Consider the following 19998-nt stretch of genomic DNA (forward strand, 5'->3'; position numbering starts at 1 on the left):
AAAAAATTCACGAGAGTTACATTTTGATTATTATTTACATTTGATGAGTGAAATTATACTCAAAAGTGTCACGGTGTTATCGTGGAATTGCCCATTATTCTATTTTCTTTTGCATATTTGTATGCTTGTATATACAGTGGAAACTCGATGTAGACAAAATCTATGATAATTTAATATGACAAACTAATCTCTACGTTCCCAATAAATGTATTTCCTTTGCTTTGTATTGTTTATTGAATATACTGATGTCCTGTACCATATAACAAAATATCTGATATAAAGATCAAATTATCTTGGTCCAAGGATTTCTTGATACCGAGTTTCCACTGTATTTGGAGACTACACTGTATTGAGACGATTTCTATGCCTGACTACGTGACAATAAATGATTTAACTCTTAACTTAAGAACACTACAACACCTGTCACCATATTTTTCTGTGTGTATGACGCACAGTAACCTCTTCTTACAGCGTGTATAGTATGTATAAAGAAGGGGTTATTTTTCACATCTGTGTTACAGTATGCCAGCCATTTCCTGAACATGCATTGGAGTATAATAAATAAGCATATTATGCTCTCTATGAATAATCGAGAGATCATTGCAGTTGTTCTAAAACTTGCTTTTGGGTCATGGAAGAAACACTGCTCATGTTTTCCACTTTGATTTAAAGTCAATTGGAGATGGAAATAAACATACGTAGAACTGGACATAAGATATACTGCTTTGGCTTTCCTGATAATAATAGCAAAATGAGGCCCTAAAGTCATAAACTATGATCACAAATTAATCTTAGCCCGCTTTATATAGTCCCTTTAGTATTACTCAGTACTCGGACAGATGTCTGCTATGCGGGAAATGTGTGTCGTGGTGTGTCTTAGTAAAATCAGCTTGTCCTCAACTACACTATAGTTAATGTAAAACATTATTATCTAGTACTACATTGTACCTGTAGTAGTACATTGTTAGACGGTATACACATTACAATCATTATTGTGCGGTCTATACCTGGACTACATGCTTAAATCAGTGCTTACCGGTACTGTTGTTTTAATAGTAAACTGATGATGATTTGATTTTCCCTTGGGATCTGTACCAGACGTTGTCTTTGCATCCCTGGCAAAAATCCACTTATCAACACTATCGCCTCCTGAGGACGACAGAGGTACAACCTTAAAACCAAGCTTTGCTATTTGCTCATAGAGTTTAATACGATTCATAGCCGGCCTACCATATGAAGTAGACATTTTAATACCCCACACCTCACTGTTGATTTTCTCCCGATCATCATCTTCGACGTATTTCATAACGACAGGGATCGTCTGCAGAATATCCCAGCTCCCAAATATTACCCATTCGTCGTAACCATGAAAGAACTGCAACTCAACAAATTCTTGTATCTTTTCTACCTCCTCCTTTTCCCTTTCGGCGGCATTTCTGAGTTTGGTGACAGCTTCAATCAATTCGTTAATCTGGTAATGGTCAGCCTCCTGGGCAAGCATGTCCAGTTCTTGGAAGTCTTCTGGAAGAACTAAGACTGACCTGCGAAGAAAGTTCAGGACATGTCTGAACAAGGGACCGTCCCCATCGATTATGTAATTCCCTTTTCTATCTTGACAGGGAGGCATAAAGTTCATTTGTTGATCGCTGAACATTAAGGCAAGCCTTGAATCAGGAAAACGGCAAAGAGTAGCCTTGGACGTGGTGTATATCGTTCCGCCTACATTTACGCTGACAGTGTTCATAGTTGTGCCGTGTCGTACACACAGAGTCGTTCACAATGATTGTCTTGTCCAATACGATCAAAGTCTCAAAGAAGGCTGGAATCTTGCTAGCAAAGCTTTGCAGCAAGTTCGTTGTTAGTGTACAGTGTTTTTTTTTCCTTGCGATAAAATGGGGATGAAGCGCTTTTTTCACTAAGTAGGCAAATTCCAAACGGTGGAAGATCAATTACGAACCCTTCTGAAAATTCTGTTTTAGCTTTAACAAATAAGCCTATAGTTTGACAGAGGATATGCTCCTAGCTTCGCGTTCTCTAATGGCGCTGCCTCCCTGGTTAGACCTAACAGCAAGACGACATTGTACATTGGACTTTGTACTTTGCACGTACACTATTAGTGTACGTGCAAAATACAAAGTCCAATGTACAATGTCTGCACCTAGATACTAACGTACATATCTCGGATACATGTCGCAAATAACATTTGCTAACTGTCACTTTGACCAGGTTTGTTGACTGTAGGCTGCCTTTGTGATGTATACTGTAAACTGGTAAAATGCAATGCATACTTTATGTTATCTTTCAACATTATAATTAATTTTGATGACTGAAGTGCGTTTACCGAGGTATCTGTAACTACACTTACGTAGTTTCCTTTGAGTGTGTTAAAGACAATAACTTGTTTTGTCAGATGTTTTCAGCAGGTTTGCATAATGGAAGGCTTTAACGCTTCAATACGTTAGTTTCTTATTGTTTGTTTGTTTTATTAGTTGAACAGGGCGGCGGAACCTGGGGGGGGGGGGGAGGAGGGGGAGGGGGCTAAGCCCCCGCACACTTTTTTTTTAAAAATTATACATAATACGGCCTACATATGCATAGGGTCTAACCACATGCCCCCCCCCCAAAAAAAAAAAAAAAAAAAAAAAAGTATTACTCTTTGAGAAGCGTGTCAGCTGGAAAAAGAAAAAACAAGAAGTGGCAGCAGAAAGTTGCGCTGAAGGCCTTTCTTTTTCCTTTTTTCTTTTGTTAGCTGATGAAACGCGGAAGTTCAGTTCAGTTCAAATTTATTTCATATTTCCATTTTCTCAATGATGAGATTACAAAATTATTGACAACAAAACAAGAATACAAAATATATACAATCATGTCTTTTGATTGTAGAAAAAAAAAAGAAAAAAATATACTTGACACAAATGTGACCCTGCACCTCAAAACAAACAAAAAGTCGCCAGACATGAATTTTTAGTTAAGACCATATTCTGAAAGAGCAGACTTTAAGCTTTAAAATGATGTATAACCCAAATCAAATGGACTCTCCTAACCTATCTAAATATTGGAAAGAAAGCACAAACTCAGGAAAAGTGTGAACTGAGAAAAGAGGCTCTGAAGTACAGTGTCTATTCAAGCGCTAAATCTTTACCAAACCGTGCTGGCTGTGCGATGAATCTGACAAAAAACAGGAAGTAAACCACCGGAGTAACAACAATGAAGGGGTTATCAGATTACACTGAAATTAAGCATACCTCATTAACACATTCTGTCCATAATTTATGCCAACTATTCAAGTAGTAGCACTATCCTTTCAAAAGTTATTAGAGTTGAAAGTGAAGAGTGTGGACATGGTTTTTCAGAAATGAAAAAGGGATTCTAAAGACACACCTAATCACACTATTCTACCAAAAATGTTCGAGATAAAGTGCTAAAAAACACATTTTCCTGCCCGTTTTATGATACCAAATTTTAGCATAATGTAAAAGAAGACCCGCTCTTTCAGAAAATATGAGAAAGTCAAGTTCGGCTTGGTTGACCCATTTAACTTATTTTCAGTCCTCTGGTAAAATCAGTGTGTGCGACTTTATGTTCGTTTTGAGGTGCACGGTCACAAATGTATATGGTCATATCGTGTGAAAATGTCACTACATATGTAGTAAGTATAAGAAATATGATGGGGCCTACATAAAAGCTTTAAAGCTTGCAAAACTGTAAGTTCCCGAGTTCATAGGCATATAGTTTTACACGGAGAACGGATATGTTTGTCTTGACCAACTAAATTGCACCAGTACAAAAAAGTAAGTATAAGTGATAAACTAATGAACCACAGATATCGCACAAACCAGACTGCATACAAATCTCGCAGTGTTTGGAAAACAAAAATGCTATATTATTAAAAGATGTATCGTTACCATGAAATAACTTGAATAACTTGGTGCTGCGGACAAGGACAAAAGACTGGGAGCATAAAAAAGTTGCTAAAAGCTTGGTAGTGTGTATCCACTAGATAATAACTGTTTTAATTTGCGTTTGAAGGTGAATAAAGATAAGGAAGAAGTGATATCTAGACGGAGATCATTCCAATATCTGGGTCCAGTAAATATATATAATTGTTTTCTTTGCAAAAAATAGTGCGAGTACGGGGAAGGTGATAGGCGTCACTCTGGCGAGTGGGATAACAGGGATAGAGCGATTCCTTTTGAACATATGGATAAAAACAGATGGTAATTCATTAGTTGTTAGTTTATACATGAAAATTCCGAGATTGTACTAAAATAGGTCTGGAATTTTCAGAATTCTGTTTTGATGAAAATAACAGTTGGTATGAGCAAAATATCCGGCATGGTTTATGATTCTTATTGCACCCTTTTGAATACGGAGAAGGGAATCTAGTAATGAGTGAATTGCATTCCCCACGCCAAAATTCCATAATTAAAGTGTGGAGATATTAAACAAGAATATATACTTTGCAAAATATAAACAGGAAAGAAATGTTTGAGCTTATTCAGAATTCCAATATTTCTAGACAAAAGTTTACTTACAAAATTAACATGAGTTTTCCAGGATAATTCTCGGTCAATCCAAAGCCCTAAAAACTTTGTGTTATTAACCTGCTTTAAACATAAATCATTTATTTTGATGTCATATGGAACAACATTCAAAGAATTACTGAATACCATATAATGAGGTTTTTTTCTATATTCAAGGATAATTTGTTCGCATAAATCCAGGATTGCACAGACCTGAGCTCAGTATTCATCATATTTATTAATGCATTGGGGTTTATTATGTGGAAAAAAACAAGCTTGTGTCATCGGCAAAACAAATGAATGACAAAATTTGCGATGATTTTGGAAGATCGTTTATGTATAAAATAAATAAAAATGGGCATAAGAGGGAGCCCTGCGGGACTCCACATGAAATAGGCTTTAATCGCGAACCATGGCTATTGATATTAACAAATTGCTTTCTTTCTGTTAAATAATTCTTAAACCATTCTAAGGGGGTCCCGCAGATTCCATAGTGACACAATATTTGTAAAACAAGATTTCGTGATCTATCGTGTCGAAAGCTTTAGAAAAATCAAGAAAAACTCCAATTGTATGTTCAAAGCTATCTATAGCATTAGCTACCTTGTCTATAAAAGTAAGTAAAGCATGGGTTGTGTTGTAATGTTTTCTAAAACCAAACTGAGAATCTGACAGAATGTTATGATTTGTGAGAAATTTTAATAATCGTGTGTAAACCACCCGTTCAAGAATTTTAGAGATTGAGGTCAACAAAGAAATTGGTCGGTAATTATTCACCAAATCTTTCTGTCCCTTCTTAAAGATAGGGACAACGTTTGCGACTTTCATCTTATTTGGGACTTTGCCATTAAATAAGTGGCACCAGAAACATTAAAGGGATCGTACATTTTTGGTTGAGACCTGATTTCAGGTTTCTAACATTTTTTGTTGAAATAATGAGAAACCTCTTATGAAATGTGAAGAGCATGTAATATCTTGGGGAATTCAACGTTTATCTGATGAAAATTGGTTTTGAAATGGCTGAGATATCCAAAAAAGAGCGATTCTAATAAAGTGTGGGACCCACACTTTAGTACGATCGCTTTGTCTTACTTTGTTTTTGGATGTTTCGGTCATTCCAAACCCGATTTTCATCAAATAAACTTTGAATTCCTCTTAAAATGGTATGCTCTGTACTATATCATAAGTGTTTTCTTGGTATCTCGCAAAAAAAGTTAAAGCCCGATTCTCATCTCCACCAATACTGTACCATCCCTTTAACTGCCCCCCCCCCCCCACCCCCCGGCGTGTACAGTGGAACAGATATATACAACTTTTTAAAACTTTTTTCTTTCTTGAATGTTAAGTTGAAGGTCCTTACAAGAAGGAGTTCTTTGTTCGACTTTTCGACCACGCAGTACTTTATAGCTACATGCAAATTTTCTTCGCAGAGACCTAAAGACCTGTATAGGGACCACTCGGGCACCCGTGCATAGATCCCCGCCGGGCTGAAGAAACCGAGTTGGGAGTTGGTGTGGCTCGTTCGCCAGCGTAAACTGCACTTCCTCCTCAGGGCCACATAGGGAGAGGAGGAAAGATACCGTGGGTGGTGTTTATCTGATAGAAACATAAATTTCCTCTCGCAGATGCAGGCAATGAGCAGGGACAGGGGCGCGTACGCACATAATCCCTTGCAAAAACATTTTTCATTAGCGAATTAGCGCCCGTTTCGACTCGTTAATGTAATGAGTCTCCCGGCGCGTGAAATGGCTCGTATCTGGCCCAGGAGTGGTGTTGGCGGCTGGGTCCTTTCGCGGTCATCCTTGTAGTTGTATAGTGGCCCACCCTGCTCCTAACGTTTGGGGAGTCTCGCTTTGGTGGGTACTGAAGGCTGTACAGCACACCATGGGGCCTTACATGGAGTTCAGGAGTCAATAGGTGGTATAAGAATCATTAGTAATTTGTGGGAGTGAGCACCGATGAGTGACCAACAGTTACCGTATAGCAGAGAGCTCTGACAGTCCAGGTTACATCGTGTACCCGTACAACAGAAAGATGTGTTTCCCTCATTGAAGGGTATACATTGCTTCTTGGTTCTGTACTTCTTTTGCCGTTGATACTTAATTTATATAGGACTAAATAATCAGTAATAGTGTGTAGTACGAGGATGGCAATCTGTTTAGCACTACTTGCGTCATTTTTGTGTCTTGTCCAGTCTGTGCACAGTATTGATCGGAACATAAATCCACATGGATTTATTTATGTTGTCAGTTGGTGGCCGGGCAGCATTATATGAATATGATTCACTGCCAGCCAGGTGTACCAGTGCTACCAGTGTGGTTTTAAATTATCTGGCTGATGGGGATTGGGGGGGGGGGGGGAGATAGAGCAAGAACCACATTCATTCTCTTCTCCTCTGTGCAGATGAAGACGTCTGGGCGATGATACTTTGAAATAAAATACAGTATTTGTGTCAATTCTAATGGCAATATGGTGCTGTTTAAGTGCCATGTATTCAGTTCATAGGTTACCTGCAACTATATTTGAAGAATTTAGATGCAAAAACTGATATATCCATTTTTATTATCTTGAGATATTTGAGATTGAAGCTGTTGAAAAACAAAGAAAATAATTACAATACATGCCAAATTTGTAATAATATATTTCACAAATATATGAAGAGTTTGTTTGCAAAAACCAATAAGTCCATTTTGAAGATTTTGAAGTACGGTCTCTGTAATAAAGTACAAAATAATACCTTTTAAATGATATATTGGTCACTGCATATAAAGGTACATTTTTGAAGTTATGGTCAAAAGAAGCAAACATTTTCTTATTATTCTCTTTATTTTTCTTGACCTTTAATCGCAAATATCTCCATTTGGCAAATATGGACTTATCGGTTTTTTGCGAACAAACTCTTCATATTATTCTTATATAACAAGTGCTGCATCATTGAAATCATGGAATTTTGCTCTATTTGATGATGATAATCTTCAGGTGTGAGTTCCTTCAATTTGTCTCCCTCCCTACACTTCTTCAAATTGAAGAAACTCACACCTGAACCTTCACTCCTTTGAATAATATCTTGCTTTCATTTGATGATAATCTTACTTTAAAAACTTTGAAATTGGAATTTATCTGTTTTTAGAGCATTTTGAACTCTTCATTTGCAGATAAGTCTTGTAGTCCCTCCTGCAGGCATTACCGCAAGAAAGAAAAAAGTCACCAGAAATTTAACCACAGGGCATTTCTCTGTTGCAGGAAGTGTTAGGCTGGTGTACATGCAGTTCTAAGGGCATTGGCCTCTAGATCACAGCTTTCTTCCTCAAATGCCACGTAGTGAAACAACATTCTCTTCACAACATTAATTTCTCCCCACCCTGTCAATGCATTCGATTTGTTTGGACAATTATTGATTCAAAGATGTGCAGTGCTGTTAAGCTCTTCATTTTTTTTTTCTGGAAAATGACGCAGTTTGGTAATTCTGCCGCTCACTTAAAAAAGGCTGAACATTTTTTTTTTTTTTTCCTCCTGGCTCCCGGAGTCAAAGGACCTTTGCATGTTTACTGGAATGTGCAAACGAGAAAGAAGGTACGGAGGAAACAGATATTGTGCGTCGGCAATGATTTCAGCGCTTGGTTTACCGCAGAGCGCCGATCAAATTGAAAGTGGATACTGAATACACCAGGAAGGTTAAGTCCAGCTTTCTTTTTTCCCTTCCTTACTGGTCGTTATTTTTTCTTTTCCTTTTTTTTTTTGTAGCTGAAAAGAAAGTACCGAGAAACAAATAACACACAGAGTAGGAGTATAAAGCTTCCCTGCACCAAGTAATGCTATATGTTGTTGACAGTTCGCGGCCGTTATTGCCATGTGAGATTCTGAGGGCAGATTGCCAATTTGGGGAGCACGGACCGAGAAGGTAGAGAGAGGAGTGCAAAGGTTGTCAGACTGGGCGAGTGAAAGATTGCAGATGTAGACGGAAATCAAGCCTCGACATTGAAAGATACGCTCTGTCAAAATGTGCTCAAGATCTGCAACATTTTTTTTCTCCCCCCCCCCTTTTTAAAGTCTTGATGTAGAAGCAAGGGTCCGCACTATTATGAATCTTTTGCTTTGTTGCTAGATTTAAGAATCTATGTAAGAAGATATGCTGCACCATGCTAAATGCTCAGTTGGCACTATAATCTAAAAACTTATGTCAGATTTCTCTTAAGTGGAGAAATGTGGCAGCGTCATTTTTAATCATTATTCTGTAATGAAACCTGGTCCCAGAAAGAGAGAGAGAGAGAGAACTCGCGCAGCTGAACAAACAGTGAAGAAAATTGTGAGTCACTGGTGTAGTGACAGAGAGCTTCTGGTATGCACTCCTTTAAACTTCAACACTCAAAACTAATGCCATGTCAAGTTCAAGCATTTGGGCCTGCCCCCTCTGATTGTGAACAGTATGTAACCCACAAGTTCGCCCGCAAAGAAATTGCTCCCCCCTCTTTCGTCGTTATAAGAAAGGAGGAGGTAAATGCATTGTATTGACAGTGCGGTCTGGAGATATTTTGTTGCACATGGCATCCCAGACACAACCTATGGTGTGGTTTGAATGTAAGCTGTTTCAGGAAGGGGGGGGGGGGGGGGTAAGATACACCCTGTTTAGATTTATAGAATGAAAGAAGCAGAGCTATGTCGGTTTTTATGGTAGCCTTCACTCTTTTATTTTTAATGATGGATTCCCCAGGAGATGCCTGCCAATAATTAATAATCATCCATCATTCGCTGCACTCCCTCATTTATTCTGTCTTTATACGATGTGCTGGAAAACATACGACCTCGGGGATGTTTCTTGCTCAAAATTAATCGCAGGTTAGGCTGTTATAGAACTGATGTCACAGCCATGCAACCAATGAAGCCAGCAGACATTTTGCTAATTAGTAAATGCCTTTTTTAAAGGCCTAAATAGCTGTGAAAGGGTCATAGCTTCCTACAAAATAATATCGTAGTTGTTGTGCTTTGCTCTATTCTGTGTACATCTTTTTCTTTTGCATGCTTCTTTTATTGAAAGACCAAGCAAACAAAATAAAACAGACACACTATACTTCAATGAAATAGATTATTGGTTTTAGGTGCCTTCCAGCGGCCCAGGTCGGATCTGTGCAATTTTTCAAGCGAACGTGACGTTATTCTGTAAAGTTAATCTGATGTCACACTATGTTCACTATGTGATTCATCTTTGAGTTACAGTTGGCCTATTTCTGTCATAGTTTTCACCCCCCACAGGGCTGTGTAAATCGAACCTGTACTGCTAGACCCCGCTGGGCAGCATTTTTTAGTCGGCTTGTGATTTGCACCATCGGTTAAGTCGTGGCTGGTGGTTTGATAGTCGTTACAGTAGTCATCATGTTAGGCCTTAACTGTTCTTCAAATGTCTTCACAAGCATTTTGCTTAGTCATGAGTTTAAAGTTTAAGATCTGTAGATTGTGTGACGGTGCAGAAAAGATTATTTCTGCAAAGTCCGTCGGAAGACATTGGCTTGTATTTGTCAAGATTAAAGTAAATTCCTTCTGTGGAATCTTTGGTAGCCAGATTTCTATATTATGTTTCCATTTACAAATCACTCTTCTTTTAGATCTGTGTAAAGCTCCTTCTATCGCATGTGCTTACTCTTGTTCATGCAAAACATTGATAAGGCTTCATTTCTCTTTCGTGTGGATGCAACATTCAATACATTTCGTCAGCTATTTCTCAAATCCCACAACTTACCAATTGGGAATGTGCAAAACTCTTGGTAGGTGCCTAGATGCTTTATGTACGTGTATGTAACTCTATATGCACACATCACTGTGAAAGTGAATACGCCTTGAAACTAAAAGCTTTATACCTCCTCAATTGGGTTTTAACCCATCAAAGACTAGCCCTTAGTAGGCCTATACTAGGGCAGATGTAAATTGGAAATGTCTGTTACAGCAACATCAGCTTATCCTCAGTGGGTTAAGTGGTCAAACCATAATGGAGATCACAAATGCGCACTTGAGAATCAAGCGAAACATGTTTGAGAATCAAGCGAAACATGTTTGAGAAACACGTATGTGCTATGATTGGCCGAGTGTGATTTGAGGAATATATTTGAGAAAAGCGTAATTCATATATCTGTTTTCATGCTTGCTTTCCCAGTCTGGTTTTCTGATGAGTTCTTAGCCAATGTAGAAGAGTTTTGGGGCTCATAGTCAGTGCATGCATTGGCAATAATTTCATGTGGATGATATTAAAAAGGTAATAAAATGTGGGTCTGTGGGAATATACCCTGACTCTTTGCTAAATTCAAATTTGAACAAATGCTTTGTAGGGAAGTGGAGTGGGGATAGATAGTTAAAGGAAGTGAGATGAACCTGAGGATATTCCAAAAAATGTGCACAGTGGAGTGGAATTTGTTTGTTTTTTGTTTTTTTTGAGAGTGCATGCCACTTGCCGTGGTATGCAGGCATAATGTGCTGACAAGAATGTGTCGGGAGCAATGCGCACATCGCACGGTGACTCGAGTGCTGCCTGTATACCAGCCGCTCCCTATTAGAACCTGTAAACAGGTAGTTCTGCTCGCGGCAGCGATCGCTCATTTCCCGTTTTTTGACTAACAACATTCCTGTTTGCTCAGTCGCGTCTGAAAACGTGAATATGCCCAAAGATATCGGGACACGTTCACCTTCCTGATCATGTGCAAACACGAGAACTCACAGTCGCAAGCTATTCTTGAATCCCCCTTCGCTGTCCCATACCCCCCCCCCCAATTTGACGTACGTGATATGTCTGTAATCGTGGATTCATCTTCACTCTTCCTTTATATTATCACCGATCCTTTCTCTAATTCCTATTCTCTGAATATTTTCTGACCCCCTTTTTGTTTTTGATTTTTTGTCTTTTTTCCCTCCCTGCTGGTGCGTTATTCTTGTATTTACCAAGCTTGTTGAAATCCCCCCCCCCCCCCCCCTTGTACACACCGTCCACCTGCGTATATGCAAATGCACTCATCAATTCTCGTCTGGGTCAAAGTCCGACTTCTATTTATTGCAGGTGGAAGAGCACACAATACAACCACGAAACACATTGAATATACCGTTTAGTCTTAACAGAGCTGGCTTCTTCTTTTATTACAAGCGTGATAAAATTGTGTAAATTTCATTGGATTGCATGACTTGAAAAGGAAAGATTTCCAGAAATCTTGTCAAGCAACACAATGCAGGCTCGCCATTTTAGTATCGAAAGTGAGGGTTTTGATAGAAGTGGGCATGATTTTATCAAGCATACAATTACAGTAATGAAAACATGCAGTGACATGGAATCCTTCTGATTTGATACTAGGTGTATAGGGTATTGGATTTCCTTCAAAACTACTTCGGCTATATAGGCACAAGTTATGCCTATATAGCCAAATATGCTTCTGCGATTATGAACAGATCAGTTAACTGAGAATAGCAGCTGTACACAATAATATATATAGGCCTGTGATATAATGTGTATTAAAGTCTTTGTGACCTCAGGCACTAATTGGTATAACTTGCTAGGCATTTTCATTGGCATCCAGTCATGCAGAGTGATCTACTTACAAATGTTGTGCCAAACAAAGGCTGTGGAAAACTGGAATGAGTCTCATTGGTATTAAGACTCAAGATAGGCCCTGTTCTTATAGGGTGATATCCTGTTGTTGAGAAATTGTAATATTTGAGCTTTCCAAACACACCACAATGAATGTTTGCGAAGTTGATTTGTCGCGGGATGCTGCTGCTGCAGTACGCTTCTGCAATGTGAAGCTGCTGCTTGCAACTCCATCTAGGACTTAAAAATAGTATGAGCAGTATAGCTGCACATGTCTTTTGGTGCAATAGGGAGTAACCGCACATCAAGTGTAATTCATCATTTGATTAAAGATTATGATTTTTCTGTGGTGAGCATTTTAAATTGTAGGGCATCACAGGCAAATTCTCTGTAAAGCTTAAAAAAGGGTCTCTCCAGTTGGCCTGTTTTTAAGTCCCCCCCCCCCCCCACCCCCACCCCGGCAGTGTTTTGCATGCATTTGACACAGGTGCCTGGCAAACTTTCACCGCAATGTCAAGATTTTGTCTGATCTTCATGATTTTTCACCATCAGTGTGAATGGTCCTGGTCATGTTCCTTCAAGTGGATGGTTGGGGGGGGGGGGTGGGGGTGGGGGTGGGGGAGGGGCTGGGGGAGGGGCTGATACCATTGATGGGGAGGGCAGACAAGGAGAAGTCCTCTCCAAAGCAAGAAGATCACTATCACACATGGACAGAACAGAGGTGGAGATTCATTAGAGTTGCCAGTGGCACAATGCCGTGTGCTCGCATGTTCCGACAGCAATGCTGGGTAAACATGGGCAAAGCGACAAGCCGTCTGCTGACATCGTGTATCGTATAAAAGCTGAGAGTTCGTCTCATCGAAGATTTATGAAACGGGACTTTAGAATTCGGCGGACAACACGCCTTTATCGTGTCAGACCGAAAGAAAGAGAGGAGGAGTAGAAAATGTGACGATCAGACCAGCAAACGGCCTGTGTGTGTGCTGTGAACGTTGGTGTGCAGTCGAGGCACTGCCGTTCTCTCGGTCTCGTGTGCTTGCACAAACACTGACACACACACATACACAGTCAGACAGCGAAGAAAATAGTGCAGGACCCCCACATAAATTCAAGTAGGTGGTGCTGTGAGGAAAATTGCAAACCCATGATGGATTTCCCACACACTGTGGATCTGTTTTTCAGCCAGTAACAGTATTAGTCTTTGTGCATAAGGAGGTTTTATTGTCTCTCTTGCTGCCTGAAATTCAGTCCTTGCGTATGCTGTAATAGCCGCAAGATGATCTTTTTGTTCACGTTATGTTGAGATATCACAATTTTGACAATCTCCAGAGACACCATTCAGAAGTTTATGCATCTTTTATTTCCTAGTACAGACCTTCCTATGTTGCCTAGAAGGAAGTGAGAAAAGAAATTCTCACAGCTTTCATGCTTTTCTCTCTCTCTCATTGTTGGATTAGAACTTCCACATTTTGTCAGTATTTTAATACGAAAGAAAACTCTTTCTATTTTCTTAGTGCAACATACCCTTGAGATGCCTTTGTTGATCCTTTTCTTCCTACAACCAGGAATGCTTCATGCCATTTTTTTTAGCAGTTAATCTTGTTCCCCAGTGCACATTGCCATCGGTTTTGTTGATCGATGTCTGCATCAGACTAAAAAAGCACTTAATGCCACCATTTTAGTGTGCTTTGCTCATCACATTCTTTAGAATGCTTGCACAAGTACCTTGTATCAAAGAGATATATTATATTCCAAAAGAGGATACATTTTGTTCAGGTCCATCATTACTCGTCATAATTGCAGCATCGCCAGCTGTTACCGTAAATGGATGCATATTACATTTCATTTTTTATGTTCCTTTACAGGGTAAATCTAGTGGGAGAGGTTCTAGTGCAAATTGTCTATGAATCTAAGGAACCGAGAAGCTCCCATTCTATATTTGTCCCTTTATGGATGATTTCTTAATTTGATTTAGCTGGATTCTGTTGAGAATAAAATTAAATTATCTTGTGTATGAAGATGTGTCTCTTGAACAGTGTTTATGTCATCCAGTTAACTCCCCTTGTGTTTGATGTTCCCACGTAATATAACTTTCTTTTCTATCTTGTTTTTATCTGAATATCTCATCCATTTCTCCCTCGTGGATTTCCAGCTTAGGTGGACAAAGAAAAGAAAAGCTGAGCATCTCATCCCATCTGAGAGACTCAAAATGTGTGTCTTTACCCATTAGAGACTATAACCCTGAGTAAAGTTTAGCAGGTGTCTGTGGGAAATGTGTGTTAAAGCAAGATCAGCTCTTACTCCATGGGTTGACGAAGTATTTCTATTGTTGGTGTATGTGTGTCCACAGATATAGGTGTGTGTTTTGTTTTACAAGTTGAAATTGATGCAATAATGAATCATCACATGTGCAACAGATGAGTAAACTGCCATTGTGCTAAATATCTTCATATTGTTTACTTCAATTTCTGCAGGGTCGGTGTACCAGGGAAAACTGTAAGTACCTGCATCCACCCCCACACCTCAAGACACAGCTCGAGATCAACGGCCGCAACACGCTGGCCACCCAGAAGATGCTGCAGAACCTCCAGAATCAACAGCTCCAGCAGGTGGTGGGCATGCACAACATGGCCAACTTACAGCTTCAGCCCTCCCCTGCCAGCACCCTACTCCAGGGCAGCCCCACCTTGCCCACCGGACCTGGGGTGAGTCCCGCTCGGTCACTCACCTACCCACCACCACCACCCCTACCACTACACTACCACCATTGCCTCCACCACCACCACCCATATTCCCTGTTGCCCACACCCACCCATAATGAGCAACCCCACTTTTAGTTTTACCTGTCCCTGCCTAACCATACCATCCTAGGGGGCTCCCTGCTAAATATCGCCTTCCTTGGCTTGCCCATAAAAAATTCCCCTTTGGGTTCCGTCTATCTTTTCTGTTGGCTATATCCGTGTACAAAGTCCGTCTTTCTTTGACTCCCTGTGAATTGTGTTTATAATCCTCTTGTACTCAAAAGACAATACAAGTATCAGACACCTGTTCAGTGAAGGTTGAAAGGCATATCCAATCCTCGTCCAGCCCTCTGTAACCCTGCCCCCCATGCAACCTCCTCGTGGTGTGTCCTCCCTTACCCTCGGTCCTACCCATTCCTTTGCCCATCATATCCAAATTCCATGAGAATATAGAACTTTTATATATATATATTTTTTTTTTTACCTCCCTGGAACCTAAAGTATGACTGAGAGATTATTTGTTGTAGTCATTGTCCATTGCTATGTATTCCCTGGAAGTCTACCTGTGATAAAGACAAATTTGTTTGTATTGTCCAAACCCCTCCTGCCTGATCTATATTCTTCTCTCTTTTTTTTTTCATCTGAATAATTTGGCTTTCTCTCAGCCAATCTCACTCAACCTTCACCATCCTTATTTAAAGCTCTACTGCCTCCCACTCTAGTATATCATGAAGAGATACTTATTTTTTGGTAGCATCAAGATACATTATCCAAACTTATGTAGTTCTTTTCCAACCCTACCTAGTGGCAGAATTTAAACATATTTGTTTGATTTGGAATAAAATTCATTTGTGGTGTTGATATTCTTCATATTTGCCAAGATTATCATGCACCACTTACTGTATGTTACAAACATATATTGTCAAAAATATCCTGTACAGATCTTTCAGTGCACACAACTCTAATATCTATCCCTTGAATTTAGTAGTAGGACATAATTGCAGGAAGATCAGCTTTCTCTTTCGTTTCTACTTGACAAACATTCTCTACCAGTACTGACCTTTCCTTACCCATTATGTAGCTTTCACCTGTCGTACTGAAGAAAAGTGATTGCCCTTGAATGAGGCTCTGTATAGGACTGGACAGAAAACAGGGCCCCTTCATCAAACCCCAATTTTCTCCTCCCTGTCCCCTCCCCTTTCTCCCATTTTAGGTTCTAACACCCCCATTTAATCTATCTGCCCCTCCTCTTCCTCCTCCCCTCCTCCTCCTCCTCCTCCCCTCCTCCTTCCCCTCCTCCTCCCCTCCCTCCTCCCTTCTTCATCCCTCCTCTACCCTTTCCCCATCACTATAAAATGTACTTATCATCCACCCAGCTCGCATGTCTTTTTGATTAAAACCACTTCCCTGATTGATGCTTTTACGTGCATTAGCTTATCAAAACGAAAACGATATGCATCGGCAAATTGTATTTGTTCTATCCCTTATGCATATGGAGTGGAATTGTGGTAAAAAAAGGAAAGCATTATTATTGCATTCTGTATCCTGTTACAAGCAGGCAAGCAAACAAGCGAGCCGCATAGTTTCTCGTGATGTGTTCAATATAACATGCGCAAATGCATATCTTTTGAAAGCTCTGTACTGCATCATGTGCATTTTAGCATTATGTTCCCATAAAAAGTTTGCTGCATTTTCTTACTTGCATAAGCTGAAGTGGCAATATATTCTTTCATTTGTATTTTGGTATAAAAGCATGCTCCCAAGGTAGTAGCACTTGTCATACACTTCTTTTGCGAGCCAACCAACCCCCACCCCCTCTCCACCGCCATTGCTGATGAAATTCATAGTAGCATAGCATTGATTGATTTGAAATGCAGAAAATAGCTCTCCATAAGTTTATGAAGAAGCAACTGGCCACCCATGCACTTGAAAGAATGAAACAAAAACAAAACAACCCACAAAACAAAACGAAACAACTTTATGCACAAATACAGCAACTCAAGTGCAACTCAATCTGTTAAAAAAAAAACCCCAAACCCCCAAATTGGTAATGGCCGCTTTAAGAAGCATTGCCTTCAAGATACAATGTTCCCCCTTAAAGTTATGCTAGGGACACCTCATTGTCAGCTAGAATGGGTCAATGTCGTTAAGTGCAGCAATGGGCATATACAGTGTATATATGCAATGTGTAATAGTAGGTTTGTTGTCTGTTTATGTATGAGTATGGGAGTTTGTGTGATTTTTTTTTTTTTCAATAGAAGCATTCCTGTTCAAAGTTCTCTATAGTACATGTGTGATTGTTTGTTTTTGTCTTGTTTACATGTTTGTGAGACCTGTGTTGTGCATGCAGTATGTTGTTTGTTTATGTCTTTGGTTGTTTTATGAGATGGACTGTTACATTACAGAAAATGAGCTCACAAGTCATCGTTTTGTTCTTGTCACATATGATTTGTGGGGACTTGAATTTATAATATTGAAGATTCAGTGTGCGGTTTCACCCATGGGAACTGTGTAGACGAAGTGACGTTTGTGTCGTGGTCTATCACAGTGTATGCATTTTAATTCAGAATATATTTGATCTTTCAAATTCTATAAAACATTTTCTGTATCCTATACCATGAGTACAATATCATGTCGTTTTATCTGATCAATGCAAACAAAGGGAAACTGACCAGAAATGTATATGATGCAAATGGAAAACTTAGCAAAGAAAATGGGATTCCATTGGGATCAGGATTTTTTAATCTACTTTGATCCATAAGATGCGAGCTTAAAAGCATCCACTTTGCATCTTAAATTGAAATTTCTCAGCGGAACATTTTCCTTGTTGTAAAATGACATATGTAATCATAGGGAAACATACAGAAATTTCCCATGACCCTGATAATACATGACATTATAACAAGATTTGTTACGAAGCAAGCCTTTTGAGCGTTAAAGATATCGTGTGGTGTAACCAACAGGTGCCTATAACACAAGCCTGCAAGTGCAGTACTGGTGCCCAGAACGTAGACCTTTTGAAAAACATACAAAGAAAGTAGCAAAGGCCTATATAGCCATCCATCATATTATGCTAATTGGTGTCAATAATACAGGAGGCAACTATGAACCAGAGTGCATGTGATGATGGATTAAATCCATCCGTCACTCTTATCGTCTTCCTACCTTTTCCTGTCATCCTCCTGTTTGCCAATTTTCGCTACCACCCTCTCCCCGCGATCTCCTTGCCTGGCCTGTATGATCGTGCATCAAATTGGCAATGGCGTGACATCTGCCATTTGGAAATTGCATGTAGCATATCAGTGGGGCTCTGTTACCCTTGTTTGATTGTAGAGGAAACATTCTATTATGGCAACCTTTCGTCCCCCGTCAACTGAAAGGATGGAAATGGTGACATACGAGTGCCCCAATCAACTGCCCGAAAGTGGCGCTTGGCGTCAGGATTTGATAGATTTTCATCGTCCGCCCCATCCCAACGCCCCCTCCCCCCTCCCTCTCCCATCATCATTTCATCTACAAAATTATGGCCTTGATTTATCGATCACCGTTTATGCTGCATTCTGCTTCAACTAGCTTCCTCTCACTGGAGAAACTGACATTTCACTTATGGCTGTCGGAATTTTTGATAGCATTTATTGTTAGGGTGGGGGTAGGGGGAAGGAACCTTTGTGGATTGTGGTTGCATCGTATAAATGTTGAGAAGTATACATCAGATGGAGAAATGCTCACACAGTCCCCCCAGGAGGGTTTTAGTGGCAGAATTCTAGGAAGGCTTTCGAATGTCAATGCCTATTCTAATGGTGATGTAATGCACCCTTCAGTTTGCGGAGAGTGGCCGACAGTATATACATTTTTAGCAGTGGCTGCGGATGTCTTTGCCCTTGTGGATTATGCGGACAGCCTCGCCTGTGGAAATTTTATTGAAATTGTTGCTGACCATGCGACATTGGAAACAGGGAAAGGATAGTGTGTGATGTCATCATTTTGCTTTGTGTTGCAGGGGGATAGGGTGCCATTCCAAATATAAACAAGCATTGATATCCCGTTAACTGCATACCAAGGCCCTGACAGCATTTTATAGCACATACAGCATACTCTCGGTTGGTCGTTACAGACGTACGTGATTCTGCAGGGAAGGGCTCTGTCTCTCTGAAAAGTGGAAACATCTCGTCACGTCCTTGGAGAGACTTTGAACGTCTCCCCGATATGCATATGAATATAATGTTTGCCCATCGATATGTATGTAGGCCTATTTATTGTCTCTACAATTGCTCTCTGGAACCTAACCAACTTTGATGTGTGCATATGTTTGCTGCCACACTGTTGTCATTACACACTTTTCCATGCTCCATACTGTATATGAAGAATTTGAAAGGAATCAACTCAGTTCTTGTTAATTTGAGATATTTGCGATCGACGCTGCTAAGAAAAGGAAAATATTTAGAAAAATATTGGATATTTTTAATCATAACTTGATGAATTTTCTTTGTTGTATAGGTAGGCTACCTGACAAGTGAGATATTAAAGGAAAGGTTTCATTTTGCTCTGATTGATGATGGACTTACATTAAAATTTTATAAAATGGAGCTAAACCCATTTTGCACTCCATCATTATTATTTGACTTTAACCTATCTTGATATATAGGAAAAAACACCAAATGCAAAGCAAATGATATTAAGACTGATTTCTACCAAAAGAAAGGGCAATATTGAAAATAGGCATAGATTTGAATGTGTGAGTGTATTTTGTGTGTATGTGTTTACCATATGCCGACACACACGCTTAATACACCCTCTCATCCTCACAAAGGCACATACGGAGAGTCGGACATGGGGAGCAAATGCAGAACCCATGAAAACATTTCAGGAGAAATTGAGCAGGCAATAACTCTTGAGACATTGAGATGTAAGACTCCCAACTCCCATCCACCACACATTACCCTCTCTCCAAATAAAATTCCCAGCCGTTTCCTCTTCAGAAGTAGGGGAAAATATGGTGGGGGGGGGGGGGGTGAGGGAGGGAAGTGAAGGGGGGACTTTCAAATATCAAAGACCCTGACAAGTTTATGATGTAGCGGTTTAGAGTATGATGTACTCCTCCGGTGCTTAGCTTGAGATGGAGGGGGGGGGGGGGGGGAAGAGGGGATGAAATTTCCACGGCAGACAAAGCGTTTGC

At 39.9% G+C, this 19998-nt stretch overlaps 2 protein-coding genes across 2 annotated transcripts in view; one reads left to right on the forward strand and one right to left on the reverse strand.

Moving 5' to 3' along the window:
- Positions 1-204: 204 nt before the first annotated feature.
- LOC139715424 (BTB/POZ domain-containing protein kctd15-like) lies at positions 205-2004 on the reverse strand. The gene has a single exon (XM_071626999.1). It carries the CDS (start codon positions 1742-1744, stop codon positions 1013-1015), a length of 732 nt encoding a protein of 243 aa, XP_071483100.1. The 5' UTR covers positions 1745-2004; the 3' UTR covers positions 205-1012.
- Positions 2005-12833: 10829 nt separating this feature from the next.
- LOC139715404 (uncharacterized) overlaps positions 12834-19998 on the forward strand; it is a 75783-nt gene continuing 68618 nt past the window's right edge. The window contains exons 1-2 of the mRNA XM_071626978.1: positions 12834-12869; positions 14556-14786. Of these exons, the coding sequence (XP_071483079.1) occupies positions 12834-12869; positions 14556-14786 (267 nt within the window). The remainder of the gene's footprint in view (positions 12870-14555; positions 14787-19998) is intronic.

This window comes from Diadema antillarum, unplaced genomic scaffold (genome assembly GCF_040938485.1).
Source record: "Diadema antillarum isolate AM-2024a unplaced genomic scaffold, OU_Dant_1.0 scf00000048, whole genome shotgun sequence".
Lineage (NCBI taxonomy): Eukaryota > Metazoa > Echinodermata > Echinoidea > Diadematoida > Diadematidae > Diadema > Diadema antillarum.

Bases quoted from the DNA above. Each gene is read 5' to 3' on its own strand.
- LOC139715424 (XM_071626999.1), bottom strand. From the start codon at position 1,744: ATGAACACTGTCAGCGTAAATGTAGGCGGAACGATATACACCACGTCC.